General features: G+C 32.9%; 1 protein-coding gene across 1 annotated transcript in view; it reads left to right on the top strand.

Annotated features, from left to right (window-relative positions):
• The window catches only part of GPATCH2 (G-patch domain containing 2), a 124,665-nt gene that overhangs the window by 88,410 nt on the left and 19,719 nt on the right, over positions 1 to 16,536 (top strand). Inside the window, exon 8 of the mRNA XM_062571806.1 lies at positions 3,126 to 3,196. Coding sequence (XP_062427790.1) covers positions 3,126 to 3,196 — 71 coding nt within the window. The remainder of the gene's footprint in view (positions 1 to 3,125; positions 3,197 to 16,536) is intronic.

Consider the following 16,536-nt stretch of genomic DNA (forward strand, 5'->3'; position numbering starts at 1 on the left):
TTTAATTTCATCTTTTTTTGCAAGGAAACTTATTAACATCAGTGCATTTCAAAAAGCCTTTTAGTTAATTAAAAATCTTTAAATAATTTCAGTTAAGATTGCTTGGGTTTTGACAGGTTAAATTAAAAGAATATTTTATTTTAAAATTAATTTAATTGTCAATGTTAGTATCTCTAAATGTTGTGGTTCTATAAATTCTGGAAAACAAAAATGTGTAACACTCAAAATCTAGAAATATAGAAGTGACAAGCATGCACAGGCTTCAGGAAGATCTTCAATTTCAATTTTTTGCATCTCATTGGTTAAAAAGACCTCAACAGTAGAAAAGGAGCTATTAAATCTCTGTTGTATCTATAATCAAGCAAAGAGGTTCATGGTGCAGATACTGGGGAGAAAACTACCATTTTGCCTGCTGAAGAGCACCTAAAATGAAGTATCTAAAAGATCAAAGCCCAGAGGCATGCTTGGGGGAATATGAAAGCACATTCATATCTGAATAGCAACATAATACCTTGCTTTATAGGTAGTAGCAAGGTGCAAAGAGAACATACAGTTCAGGAACTTTAAAATGTGAAAATAGATCTCTCTCTATTTTTAAAATATACAGTTTCAAGAATTCAGTAAAAGTAGCTGAATACATTAGCAATGCATTGAAATGTAATATTAAAATTAATTTGTATATTTTTAAGTTGATAAGAACAGATACAATTCAATGGATTTAATTAATCAACATCAATTCAGTAGTACTTTTACACATTTAAAGTAGATTTTAAACATCAAAAAGAAATAAGATACACAGAATGTTTTAGAGGTTCATCTTAAGATGAAGTCATTTTATTTTCTGAAAACTGTCAGAATGAAAGAAACCTTGTACAGTTTTAGCTGCAAATTGTGAATTTCTAGCATTTTACAGAAATTATTTAACAGCTAACTTATTTAACACCTAAACAAAGAGCTTTGTATGATTCACGTTTAACTCGCATCATTTTGAAATACAGTTTCTAATACAAGAAACACACTAAGTTAATCTGACTTTGAGTTAAACATGACAAAAAGTTCGCTTGGGCTGATCTTCCTATTGCTGAAATATTGTAGCTATAAATAGTCAAATAAACTGATTAGAATGAGTTTGAGTAATCTTTATAAGTGTTTTTTTTTTAATATATTGTCTCAAATAACAGAGTGCTGTTTACATCTTTTCAGAGTTCTAAACTTATAATAGCATGCAAATTTCCATGCTAAAAATATTCTAACCTATATCATACATACTGGTAATGGCCAATCAGCATGGTCAGAGTATGAAAAACCTCTGTTTGGCTGGTGTATAATGTTACTTACTTCATCAGGTACTTTCTCAGATGATAGTGAATTTGAATTATTTTAAAATTCTACATGTTTATTATACATTTTGTAAAGGCTCTGTTTTCAGAGATAATCTAATATTTATAATATTATAATATTTATAATATTATAATTTATGTATTTATAATTTACACACTAGTCATAAATCTTGAAGTACAGTTAATATCATCAAATAATACAATGCTACTGCTACATAATGGATTTTTTTTTAACAAGTTAAAGAAATGAGAATGATGGAGAAACAATTATGTTAGTGTAGGTTTTCCCTTTTGGCAACCTATAAAACTCTCACTAAAGTTTACAGCTATGAAGGTCTGTAGTGTATAACTATAGATACAACTTTCATGGATTTAATACTTTTAGTTAGCTTTTGCAGTTAAAGTTATGTTATTAAGCAATTAACCAGCCACATCTACAGTTTCACAGTTAACCTGTATTTGTACATACTATAACTATGATCTGCCAAAAAGTGTTAATAGCGGCAAGACTGTTCCCCCAGCCTGATCATGAGAGACATTGCATGATCGTTACACTGGTACAAATTGTGGCCGCATTTAGGTATGAGTTGCAAGTACTCTGATTTGTTGACAATAAGAAAATGAAAAAATATTTTGCTAAAGTATATCAAAACAAAGTTTTTTATCTTTGTGCATCCTTCAGATTGTCTTTTAAATCCAGACTACACTGTTTTCCTGCCTCTGAAAACTGCATAGCTGAAATAACAGAGCACACCATATACAAGAAACAAGTAGTTGAAAAAAAATAATAATTGAGCATAATTCTTAGATAGTGTAACTTTTTGGAGTGTCTGCTCATGCATAAGATTGAGATATGGCTGGCCTGACTGGCCAAGTCATAAATTTCATAATTTCCTAATTTCTAGTGTACTTTTAAGTGTGATTCCCGTGAATATTAGCTCCATTTATCTGTAGTTCATTTCTAAACAATATTTCATTTTATATGTTGCTCAATACATGGTTACTTCCAAAGAAACCTTTCTTTTATTCTGTCTAGTTTTAACTTTCGTAGTGTAATTTTTTGACAATTTTCTGTTACTACCAATTTACTCATACTAACAAATATCATAATGCTGGAAAAAGACCTTGGAATTGGAGTCTGAATTAAATGTCTTCCTCTATGTGTTTGAAATAAATTGAAGTTTGTCCTAAAAGCTGAGTCACCATTTTAGTTAAGTATGGCACTATAATGGGAAGCCTTAATTCTGTGTATTTGTCAGTTCTGCTGTTTTCAAATTATAAAAATTCTTTAGGACTCAGAACTATTTGTAACTGCTTCATAAATATTCAGATACAAATGCTCATCTGAACTTTTTTTTTTAAGTGGAAATCTCCAACACTTTTCATTATACAATTTTGAAAATTTAAATTAAATGTGAAAGGTAAATATTGAAAATTTTACAGTTTTACAGTTTTGGATAGGAATTGTGGAAGACTGAATCTTTGACTTTCCAATATGTTTTTAGAATGCTAAAGCTTTTACTTTTTCAATTATTTTAGAAATTTTAAATTGATGCATATGTGTCACAATCTTAGCTATTAGTGTACTTTAACAAAATTTAATCAAGTGGCCATCTTTAACTGTTGTAAAATGTCTTGGTTGAAAACCAAGAAATAGAAATAGAAGCCAATTAAGTTATTAAAGACATGGCACAAGATGGAAAAGAACAGTATTGTCAGAATAACACTTCTAAAATGTAAATAAAGGAATTGTTTATGAGACTGTTCTTAACTTTTTTTGGATAGCTTCAGCTCTTGAGAGACAACCGATCAGAAAGAGGACACAAGAAGAACAGCTCAGTAAAAACAGCTAGCAGGTAAGTTAATGCTGCAGTTGTCATTAAAAGTGTACTTTAACATTAGTGTTTTATAAAGTGGGAAATAACAGAAATGTTTCTCTTCCTACATACAATACCTTACACTATTTTATATTGTCTTGTAAATATAATGCTCTAATATCAAATTACTTTTTCAAAAAAGTCAGAGTAAGTTTGTATCGTCATGTAGTACTATGCTCTTTAGTGAGACAATGTACTTTCAGGTATTTGTCTTTCTATATATATGTGGTTATTCTGAAGTAAGCTTTTAGTATTGTTAAATACTTTGCTTGACAAATATCAGGAAAGTCAGACCAACCCTTTCATCAAAAATATGCATATTAAATATGATTCTATTTCATTGTATACAAGTCTTGATTACACACTAAAAAGTTGATTGTCCAAGTTTTGGTATTTCAGGCATCTTCAGAAATGATGCTTGTCTTTGTGTATTAAGCCAAAAAGAACAGAAAAATTTTGCACAAGTTTTCTAGCATGCATCATTGTCAAATTGTATTTTTGCTCAGAATAGTAATACAAGAGTCCACTTTAGATAGGAATTTTCACCATAAATGTGCATTTATTATCAGGCTGTTTAAATAAAGCTGAGAGTATAGAGTTGGTTAAAAAAAAAAAGTATTAAGAAACAGGTTATATATTCAGTCATTTTAGGATCATTTTTATGCTGTAGCAGTGTAAAATGTTTTCTGAGGAGTTCAGAATCATAACCTAGGCATTTAGTATTCTGGCCAGTGAAGCTCTTAAGTGTTTGTTACCTATGCAACAGTAACTGTAGAGATTTTTTAAATGATGTTAAATACTTGAAGTGATTTTCTCTTCATATCTGAATCAGGAGTAGGTTAGTATAGACTGTTATCCCAACAAATACTTGGCAGGGTTGTGTTAAAGCTAATCCAAGAATGAAGACAGTCATTTTCAATAAAACATTTCAAGTATTATTAAAGTAAGACTTTCATAAACCACTGTTACGACATACATAAAACTACAGCGTATATTATAGTTCGTATAAAAATGGCGAAGTTATCTGCTGACCTGTCCTGGCACCATCACCTCTGTTTCCATAGCCTTCTTCCTCCAGGTGGAGTGAACTTATTTCGTAATAATTATTTTACTTTTCTCAGGAAATCACCTTTTCTCTGTCCATCATAAAATCTTTACTGTTAGTTCTTTACAGTGACTTGAACAGAGATTCTCAAACTTTATATAATGTTACAATACAGTATATTTAAGAGGCTACCTGTGGTCATAGAATATCAAGTTTATCAAATTTACAAGACATATTTTAAACAAATTTTAACACTCTTACTACAGTTTAGCTGCTGGAAATAAGGATTTGACTTGCATCATGAAATTTTTTGCTTTCTCCATTGATCATAAGAAAGTAATTTGTGGCCCAGTAATTGTCCATATTCTAGTGTAAAATTTGCTAAGCTAATATGCTACTCTTTTTTTCTTTTTCTCCCCTTCCCCCATCCTTCCCCCTTTTTTTTAATATGTAGAAATCACCCACAACCATTTTCCTCTGTCACAAGTTTTCATCAGAGTAAATTTCAGCCCCCTTCAGAATTAAGTAACATTGTAGTATATCTTCCATGATTTCAGTCTACCACACGCATATAGGGTTAAATTATTTGTTGAATGCAAATGTTTACACACACCTTAAGGTCTGAAACATTCTAAAATTGCATCTAAATTACTCTAAATGATTTGCATGCTTTAAACTATTAAAGTGACATATCAAGGTAATTCAGATTAGTAGCTTTCCTTAAAAAGAGGCACACAAGAAGTAATGTTCATTACTAGTGCAAACACTTTGTATGGTCTTGCTGTTTGTTGCTAAATGCAGTGATAAAATAACAGCAGTAAGTATTGGAATTTCTATAATACTGTGCTTCTCCAGAATACAGTTTAATCTGATGTTCTTATAGCAAGACTGAATTTCTGTAGGTGTTTCTTTATATAGCTTTCATACAACCATATTTCTAGGGCATGGGAATGTATTTATTTTGCTGTTCTGGAAAACATTTTATCTTTTTTCGTATATATCTGAAATACATACACACAAATACATATTTTATACATATATATATATATATATATATATACACACACACACACACACTTTTTTGTTTGCCTTGACCTTTCTTACCCTTTTTCAATGAGCAAAAGCAGTTCTTGTCTCAGTGTGTAGTCAGTATGTAAATATCTGTATTAAATTAGATCAGTGACTTATGGAATAATTTACTTGAGAACTATATCAGAAAGATAGGTAGGTCTAAACACTGCATTGGTCTGTAACTCTCTCTTCTTAGTGGAAGAACACTGATACTTTCTGGGTAAGCTTTACACTACTAGCCTGCTTGTATTAGGTTGCTTCTGGCAAAATTCAAAAAAAATGACGACGAGCTCCAGCATTTATAAGAATGACTTTAAGCCAATCCTATACAAACTAGTATTTGTTTTGCACTTTATTAGTGCAAAGATAATTCAACTGTTGAAAACTATTGATATGGCTACTGATGAACAAAACGTTAAGAAGGAACAGTCCTGTAGCACAAAACTTAGTAGATTATATAATATTGATACAACTCAATGTTATCTTCTGTATTTGAGCACTTAAATAATAAATCTATTTATGCTTACTTTACAGATAATTTTCAGTCTACAAATATGTATTTTCCCATTGATTGTTTTAAATTATATGAATAGTACTAAATATTATGGTTTAGAAGCTGTATTTGTTTCTCCCATATTGTCTGAAAACGGACAACTTCAAGGCCATCTCTTTGCACTAGCACAGGAGCAGTCCCCTCCCAGATATAGCCACACTATCTGAAGATGTTAACTCTCCCAGCTGCTTATTTTCATCCTCTACTCTTTTGCCAGTGAAGTGATTTTTTCGTCTGCATTTTTTAATCTGCTTCAGGCAAAACCAGCCTGGTTAGCTCAACTCACCTATTTAAATTAAATTGGCTGGTTTTGTGTAAACCAGATTAGGGAGTGCTCACATGATTTCTTCCTCAGGCAGAACTGTGGAGATGATAATCTCCAGCAGATGTGTGATAACAAATAGCTTGGGATAGTAATGTCTTCATCTGGCGCAGTTGTTAGCAGACCAAATGTCTGTCTGTAGCCCTAGGCTGTGGGCAAACAATTGAACATGATTGAGTTATGTCGAGTTAACAAGTTGCTGCTTGGCAGCTGAACTGCTCTAACTGAGCACATGCTCATTGGTTGCATGCTCCAATCCGGCGGTAAAACACATTGTGTTGCTCTCGTGTTCTTTGTCAAATTTTACAAAAACGTGTTCTACCCAAAAAAAAAAAAAAAAAAAAAAACAGAAATCCCCAGGGCTAAGAGCAATCATTTTGTCAGCCAAGGAGACAGTGTTGAAGAGTAATTTGCTGAGCCACTATAACACATTATTTTGATCAAGTGATTATTTCATTAAGTATTTAGGGAGCCCCTGTCAGACAACTATCTGCCTGTCTTTTAATGTATTAGTCCTCACAACACCCCTACAAAGTTAGGAAGTACTTGTATCTTCATTTGACAGAAAGATAACCAGAATACTTAAGTGACTTAATATTTTGCCTTTGATCATGCAGTTAGTGGCAAGACTAGTTAGTTTATGCTGTAATCTCTCAGTATCACAACTGCTGATTGGGAAAACAGCAGATTCCCAAGTTAAACTTGTACAATTACTTCCTTACCATATCTAATGGTTTTCTGTCATAGTTCTTTTACAGTATGTTCCTGTTAAATAACTTTATTTTATCTGCATCTTTAGCTCTCCTTATTGTACTACAAGTGAGATTTATGACATAGGCATATTCTGATAAACCGAAAAAAAGCCAGAATTTTTGCTGCTTACCAATTTATTTTTGTCGTATCTTGATAGCTCCACGGCTTTCCATACTCAAATGTTCCTCTACCAATCTTTACAATAAAAGCTTCTTACAGGCTTTATGCATTTTCAGCCCTGGTTTACAAGAAGGTTAAGTCACACTCACAAAAGTGATTTTTCAAAGTGATGTAGCATTGTGCAGGCTATGTTTAAACTAGCTAATTGATGTAGTGTTAATAATCTAGTGAGTGTAGCAGCAGGTTAGCATGAGAGAATTAAATCCTCTTTGCAGCTGCAAGATAGACCCTAACCTGAGCTAGATGTGCTGCCTTGATATTTCCTTAAAAAATCAACAGGAGCCAGCTGCTCAGCAGTTACTGTAGGGTGAAATGAGGACTGTATGCCATTCCTCCCGTGATCACCTGTTGCTGCTCTGTATTGAGCTGGCAAGAAGTCTTTGAAGTCTGTTCTTGCCATGGTACACAGCACAGCCTGCAACACAGGTGTATACACCTGTGAAAGACACCTTCAGGGAAAGAAGATTCTGAAAGTAGTGCAAGAAGTGTCTATATATAAAGGACAAAATGTCAGAGGCTACTAACTGGTGATAAGTATCAATAAAAAGAAAAGAATGTTATTCATAGTTTCTCTGTGTTTTCTGTAACTGTTCCTTCCCTCCTCCCTTTCTGTAGTTTTCGATATGGTTTAAATTTAGGTACTTTGTGTTGGTGAAAGAGGAAGTCTCTACTACACATTTATGATTTTTATTTTGTATGAATAATGTTATTCTCTATGAATTAGTATTTAAAGGAAGCTCCTAAAATGAAAAAAATGCACTAAATGTGATGAGAGCTATTTAAAGTGTATTATTGCTTTCGTTAGACATATAAATTTTAGCCTTTCCCAGTCTATAAGGAAAACGCCTATTTGTACAGCACTCATTCATTTTCATCTGGTGATGCAGATCACTATTTTTAACACAGATGTGACAGATAGCATTACAGCTGCTCTTTATTTGATCTTCTAAAGAGACAAAGATGTGCAAGGAATCTGTCTGCTCCCTCTTTCCCACCATGTCATCTGTTGTTTGGGAAAGAGTCCTAATTTGCAGCAGATACAAAACTATTTGTCGCGTTGCAGGTTTGCCAAAAATAAATGAAACCATTAATTACTACATTTTTTGAGCAGCTGCTAATAGATTGGGATAAGGGAAGTGTACATTAGACTACTGGTTAATTACAAGAACTGTAGTTGTTTAATGTGGCTTTTGTGGAATGAAATTACACAAGAGGAGGTGAACTGAGCCTTTTTTTTTTGAAAATTATATGTGAAAATGTGCACAAACTTACTCTGCAGTAAAACTAAGGAATGTGTAGCCTTTTTACTACATGATTCACTTTTGCAACCACACTGACATAGACTCCCAACAGAAATACTTTAAAAGGAAGTTATATTTAAAATTCCTTTTTAAGTGTAAAATTATTAAACATAATAATTGTAACCCCAGACTCAGAAATAACATTAAAAGCCAAATGTATTTACATCATTAAAAATTAACTAAGCAGTTTATCTCTTCATTTGAGTGCTGCAAAACAATAATACTGATGTTGTGATTGGTGCTTAGTAATATTTATAGATTAATGTAGAATATATTCCGATTGAATTACATGAATTTTTGAGACACGTTGTTTCCTTCCCTTCTTCCCTTGTTGTCCCTCAGGGACAACAATATTCCATGAGTTTAGTGTTTTGCCACTTCAAGAAGACTAGGAGATGGTGCTATTTTGGAAGAGGACTATTCTTCTGATGGAGTTTTCTATAGTATGGCCTTGTTTTTCAGGTCCTGAAAAGGCTTCTGTAAAGGGGAAAGTATCTGATTATTGTTTGAAAACATAACCAGTATGTGATGCTTTAGTGAGATTTAACTTTATGAATATCTTGAGGCCTATGTATTGATTCATTAATAGATTAGGGCATCAACTGATTAAATTAACACTGGTGATGAAGTATCTTAAAGTATCATTTTAACTTAACATATGTGATGAGTAGACGAGTCAGAAAATACAGAAACCATGCTGGGTTTGAAAAGTATATTTTACCACATACTCCAAACAGTTTCATTGCAGCCTTAATGCTAAATAAAATTTTAACTACAAAACCACAAAGAGAATTTCATTGTTATTATACTAAAACCTCATACACTTCATAATATTGTACATAAATAAGCTGCTCAATGTTGAACAGTATTACAGGTTTTTCTTTCCAAATTGAATTCAGGTAAACATTAATGTGCTAACTAATAGAAAGTCAATTTGTCCTCAATCCATCTGGATTGAGTTTTCCCCTGGATGGATTGAAAAGCAAATTTCACTTTCAGATACCTGAATTTTATCACACAGTATGCTTGTTTCTTACACTTTAAAATGCATTTTCTTCTCATTTTATTTAGTTGTCACAATGCTATTTTCTCCAGTTTGAGCTCCAAAGCTCTAGCTTTGCTTCTCTCAACTTACCTCTTAAAATGCTAATGGCATTAGGATAAAATTAATTTGGGCTTCAGAGAAGGAGTGAAGATCTTTCCTACTTTTGAAGCTCTGTGAAGGAGCTAATGCACAGTAACTTACACTGTAGTTTCGCAAACAGTTTAATCTTGTATTAACCAACGTGACCATTAAGAGCAGCAGCTTTCTGTTCTCCCATTTATTTCTACCATTCATCTTTGCCATCAGGACAGCTTGTGTGGCCATACAGTGACTTACATTGATGTAGTGATCTGTACTGAAACAAAAGTAGGTATTTTTTCCCCAAAAATTTGGATCTTCTCTTACCTGTTTCACCATGCAGGTACATGAATGCTCTGTGCCACAAACACAGGGATGAATATCCATGCCTGAGGGAAGGGTGGGATTGCCTGTTTCTGTAGCAAGGCATCTCTTAAGTTTTTTTGTGCAGTCTGTACATCAGGTTCCTACTAATCTTGGAGGGTTCCTTGAATCTGATACACCTAAAGCAGCACTGGTGCAGATTCGCTCTAATGATGCAGTAGTAACCATTACTGAGACACATTCACTGATTCTGTGTCACTAAATTCTGATCATAGGAATAGATACATTGACTTATATTCAAATTATAACTTTGCATATGGAGAGAATGAGGTTAGAATAAAATAAAAGTACCTTATTCTATATAATATTCTATTATATAGAATTTTTGTATTTATTTTCATTGTGGTATTTGAAATCAGTCGTTTGTAATATCTCAGTCTTTCTGGAAGCTAATGTTCAGCAACTGTCCTAGCCAAAAGGAAGAAGAGGTTATTATTCAGGCTACAGATCTGCTTTGCTTTGCTAAAGGTGCTATTACTTTACATATATTTCAAAAATGCTAATACCATTACTAAGATTGATTTGGAGGAATGTATAAGAGTTTATACTAATATATATAATATATTATATAATATATATATATATTATATATATATATAATATATTATATAATATATATATATAATATAATATATAATAATATATATATAATATATATATAATATATATAATATATATATATAACATATATATATATACTAATAAAGAATTTTGAAACTAAAAAGACCCAAAAAACAACATTTATTTGACTTTCTTTACCTGTTCTTTCTTGTTATTACAAAGTCAAATTTTGCATTCGGTCCTATACATACAGACCCTTTATATTTGATGGACTTGAGTGACAGTTACTGAAGCAAATGGGTGCAGAGTATTAAGGAAGCATCTATTCAGTCTCAGCTTTCGTGATCTTTCGCTTACCCCTTCTTGCATGCAATTATGACCTTATTATTTTCCGGATTATCGACTGAATTATGGCTGTACTGTCTAGGCCAACCAGTCAGTCTGTTTGAAGTGTTGTTTGTGAAACAGGATTAAAAAATGGAAATGGAAGGACTATGGAGGAGAATGAAGTTGGGGTCCAGGTATACAGCAGTTACTTCCTTGGAACCAGTTGGAAGGCAGTACACTAAAGACTGGCCATAGAGTTTGTAGTGAAACAGAAGAGCTTCTGGATCAGTGGTCCATAACTAGGTCTGAAAGATCAATTAAAAATCATTACATTGGGCTGGCTGTTTACCTACATAAACTCAGTTACTGATCCCTACTAGTGGACCACATGCATTCCAGTTGGCTAAGCTTGCCCACATTCTCAGCATAGAGACGAAGAAGGAAATTGGAATTGAGATTGAGTGCTTCCAACCTTAAGAGACACTTCTCTTGTTCTATTTCTAAGCTACCGTATTCGATCTTTATGGTGGATTTTTACAGTGTTGCTTCTTTGATCTGTGCATGTCTTATAAGTAAAGGATTATGGCTATGACACTAATGTTTGCACTGATTTAACCTCACTCTGTGAGTGTAATCTAGATGTATATAGGTAAGACATATTTTTTAAATTCTTTTCAACAAAATACATTTGTCCTGTACTTACTGTATTTAGGGATTGTAATACTTAATAAATAAATATGTATCCAGAAATATCCCAAAGAAATAATGTAGCAGAGTAAGCTATCAAGAGTCTTTCTGTGGAAGTATCTGTTTCAACCTGTGGTTGTTGCTCAAGTCAAAAAATATTTTCCAGCCACTTGGGAGCTGTGTCAGGGCCTGTATCATGTGGATATCAACAACATTGGCACAAAATCAAGAAGAAACAAGAATCTATTTGCTTTAGAATTTATGGAACAATAGATTATTGTACTGTAACTGTAACAAGATGATATTCTACTATAGCAACCTATTTTCTAACTACTTTTCACAATTACACATTTATGAACATTTATTTCTCTCAGCAGCTGCTTGACACAAAATAATAATGGAACTTACTGTCAAAAAATCAGAAATATTATAGATACTTGTGTCTTGAAAATGCAAAATCACAGCATTTGTTGAGGAAAACTATAATTTTAGTTATTTAATTTTTAACAGAAGTTTTTTTGTTGTTTTTATTCCCTCAATGTTCTTTGACTTGTTTGTACACCAAGTTATTGGTTTGGATTTGCCTTTGTCTAATTCATATACTTTTGATCAATTCCAACTCATGCCCAATTATATTACACTAAATTAACATAATTCAACAGATGTTGATATTTAAATGTTTTCTGGCATTCATGTCTTGGACAGCTGTCTTAGAGCTTGGGGAAAAGGCAAACATTTAGAGTTAAATGCTGAACATATGCTTAAATTACTAATTAGAAACAAGAAAAAACAATGCATTATCCTTTCTGAGGGCACCAAGCCTCTAATGCAGATTTTTTTTTGTTTTTTTTTTTTTTGTAGAAACTCTTGATTCTCAAATAACGTAAATGTGTCTTGAGATTGGGTGTCACAACATATCTAGTAGTATAAGTTTTTTATTTTCTCTTGTGTTTCTTAAAATTATGTAGAGTTGATTAGTTAAGTGAATTTTTGACTATTTTTGCATTTGAACAAAGCTCGGAATTACTGGAAAAGACAACATAAAGGCAAGTATTAGGATACAATATTTGGTGATGAGATGATCTGATGGGAGAGAAAATACTGTATTTTCTCATTCATATTTGGGGTTGCACTAGGCCTTCCATTAAAACAAGTATGTCAACCATGTCTAAAGCTGTGTTGTGAACAGTCTGTCTTAGTATGAAAGAAGTTTGTTAGAGTTTCATTGTTCTAGTACATCTGTTCAGAACTTAATAAAAGGAAAATAAAGTGCAAAGTTCTTGTGGCTAATGTAATGTTTTTCACACTTCTGGAGGTAGATGTTATGTAGGTGATATCATTCTTTAGACAAGTCTGAAGAAAAGGTGCAATTCTTGTAAAGGAAGTAGATGAATCTGGTGTGGAATTCTGATTTTGCCTAAATGGTGTCTGAGAGGAATGATACCAAGACGAAATCTATATTCATCTTCCTAAACATTCAGAATTAATATGTATGTGCTGCATATCATTGTATAATTTCACTATTATTTTGCCAATTTTTAGCACTCTGCCTTTAGTAGGAGAGAATATATGTGAATTTGTGAGTGGATTCACTTACTAAAAACAGAATCATGCAAATGAGAGAATGAGATTTTTAAGTTTCTGATTTCCAGGAGAGAGATGATTTGTACTAATCACCTATTTGCTTTGAAGTTTGTGATTTTAAACATTGCTTTTACAAACTACTAGCTACTTTCCTCTGTTGGGATGTGCACTTTTTTCACATTTTTGCTGTTGTTGGCATGAAAATGCCATATTGCCATAATTTATATGGCAATTAGATAGCCATATCTAATCATATCTGTATTCTGATCAAATCTTCTAGTGGCAAAATTAATATGAGCATTTAAGTATATTTAATATATTTATCTTTTGCCCAGTTCTTTTTCAATTCAGTATTATAGAATGTAGAATTCTCCACTTTATTCTTCTTTTAGTTTGATTCCTGTAAGTTTTCTGTGTTAAAAGCCAGAGTACATAAGCCAAGCTCCATACAAAAGGTTTTGGTGTCTGTAGTAAGATGACACTAATAGGTCTCTTAATTGATTCTCTAGATAAGCTATTACCAAAATTCAACCAGCTTGATCTCCAAAATCGATCTTGTGATTTAAAAATCATCAATGTCAGCTTTTGCCGGTTCCATAAAAGCCATGAAATCTTTCTAGTTCTCCATTGAAAAGGATTGATGGAAGTAAATGTAGATCTCATTTACATACTGAAGATACAAGCTCAGTGTCCAATCTCTAACAATATTTTTGCTGTAAAGATTCATAGGAAAAACCATTCAGCAAGAAAGCAGCCATCATAGTAGCATTAGTGCAGACTCTGGTTAGCATTCTGGCACTGAATGCTCTCACTCACGGCCCAAAATCATTACTAGGCATACATGCTAGATAGATAAATAACCAGGTAAATGCAAGTACTGAGTGATGTTTATCTAAAAGAGTTTTAACAAAACGTGACTGGATTCGTTTTCAAGACTGCCCTCATATACCATACCTATATGCCATAATACTAAGAATCCAGGTCTGCATTGTTAAAGTAACTATTTTGATGGCTTTTGTTTGTCTTCATCTATTCCATAGAAACTTTGTCCTCAAAGTAGTATCCTGTGCCTCTACTGGAACTGCACATGCACCGTGCTTGAGAGCAAAAGAATGTGGACAGCTTTGCAGAATGGACAAGGGCAGGCCCTCTAAGTAGTGATCAGTGCAGCACATGCATTACAGCAGGGTTACAGTCAACTGGGGACCAGAGGCTGTGCCCACTTTTTGGCCAGACTATATGCTACAAGCAAAATAAGCAATTTGAGATTTACAAACAAATCTTTCTTAATAATCTTCTTAGCCATTGGTTTTGAATATCTTTTTCCTCAAAAAGAAATGCCCCTTGCATTTTTCAGTGTAATATTGTCAAATCATCATCTCTTTTTCCATAGTTATACTGAAATACATAACTGAGGCAAAGATCAGAATGATTATGCTGAGGTTGTGCAGAATTCTTCTCAAATTTACAGCACCAATTGGTTAGTATGTGTATTTGATGTGACAGGGAGTTGAGTGTTAACTTTTGATTAAGTCCATACTTACAGAAACTCAGTCAAATATAGTAAGAGGTAAAAGTAAATGCCAGTTCCCTGTTTAGGCAGTGCTGATGGATGCACTTCCATTAGTAACCATCACAGCAGTCTGTGCTTTTTCAGCCATGTTATAATTGATTCAACCTGTATAATAGGTCCAATCTGTTTAAGGATCTGAGAACTTCTTCTATGGTATTTTTGTGTTAAAGATATTTAAATTGTGGGAGGTATCCTTGGGTTATAGAGGGCTTTTTTGTAAAGTTGAGGGGTATGACTCATTTTCATTATTGTAACCATTTTATTGGCTTGCTTTATTTTGTGTAATACAATGGTAAATTCCATTTTTTTCATTTTTATATTTTATATAAAATATAAATTTATATATTTTATATTTTTATATTCTGCTTCACATACTCCCTACTCAATTATACTTTATAAGAAATTATCAAATCATTTCAAGCTTAAAGTGAGTTGCGGTCCTCACCGTGTTCTTTCTTCACTCATGTTCAAATCTGTTTCGTCTCTATTTCTGTTCTAAGACTGAGAACTGACAGTGATGGTTATGTGTCTGCTTCAAAATAATTCTCCCATGTCCCTTCTAAAAACCAAACCAATCAACTCTTGCCTTATTATGATCTGTTGTGAAAGAAGTTCACTTATAAATTTATCAAGCCTCTACATTAACTGGAGCATTCAATGATGATAAAATTGAAGAGTTCTACAGCCATCTGCAGGAATGCATTGATACTGTGGCAAAACAGTGTGTTACTATTTGCTGTGGATTTATTCCACAGGTAAGAGAGATGTTTGTTAAAATATATTGGATAGGCAAGTATTGATCATTATAGATTCATTTAATTATGATATAAAAATCAAGTATTCTTGAAAACATTATTGCCTTATATGAGTACACAACAAAGTATTTTCCAAATTAAAGTACAGAAAACTAATAAATATAAATTGTTAAACAAAAACAACTCTTCTACATCTGTCTTTATTAGTAATCAACATTTCTATGCATTTTTGACACAAACAGAAAACATAACCATCACCTTCATTACTCACAAGTAATCTCTGCAGTGCAGTGTCATAGACGTACAAAATGTAGTCTGTCCAATGGTTTGACACTGCTGAAATACGTACATTTTTAAAGGCCTAAACGTACTAAGGGATGAGATTAAGCTTGTATTTAATGTTGTTGTACCAATGGCACAATTACAGTGCATCAACAGAAACGTCTGATATCCACTACAGGATTGTAGCTTGCAAGGAAAGTGACAGCTGCTAAAAGAAGAGAGACAGTAGAGTAAGATGATCAACACACATTATTGTTACAATGAGAAATGTAAAATAAACATGCAAATGTTTTGTTTTGAATGTGATAGCACCCAGAGGTCCTCTAAATGAGGTGACAATCTTTCTAGTTTAGGTCATGGTACTGGTGCATATGAAGCTGCCTGCTATATAGCACTTTATCTCCCTGGCATACTTCTGAAGAGACTGTGAAACAACTAATCACAGAAATTATTACATTTGATTAGGAGTTTAGGGGGAAAATGGGGTTTTCTTACCCTTAGGGTGGTAGTGGTTACAGAAGCATGCCATCAATCAGTCAGTGAGCTAGGACTCATGTTCAAGAGAATCTGATGTCCTGGTGCCAGTTTATTGTATTAGGATCCTTCTCATTGACTGGACTGGTGAACTTTTAGCTCTGATAACAGCAAAGGTGATAATTGCTAGCAATAGAGTTAAACAAATTAGGAATTGCTTTGTATGTTCAGTGGTTCAAAAGATGGCTCTCCATTAAAACAATACAGCTAGGGAGTTCCTTCTCAGAACAGAAGTCTATTTGGAGAACGTAACCAAACAGTCTTTCGACCACAAAGGTCAGGTT

This window comes from Rhea pennata, chromosome 3 (assembly GCF_028389875.1).
Source record: "Rhea pennata isolate bPtePen1 chromosome 3, bPtePen1.pri, whole genome shotgun sequence".
Lineage (NCBI taxonomy): Eukaryota > Metazoa > Chordata > Aves > Rheiformes > Rheidae > Rhea > Rhea pennata.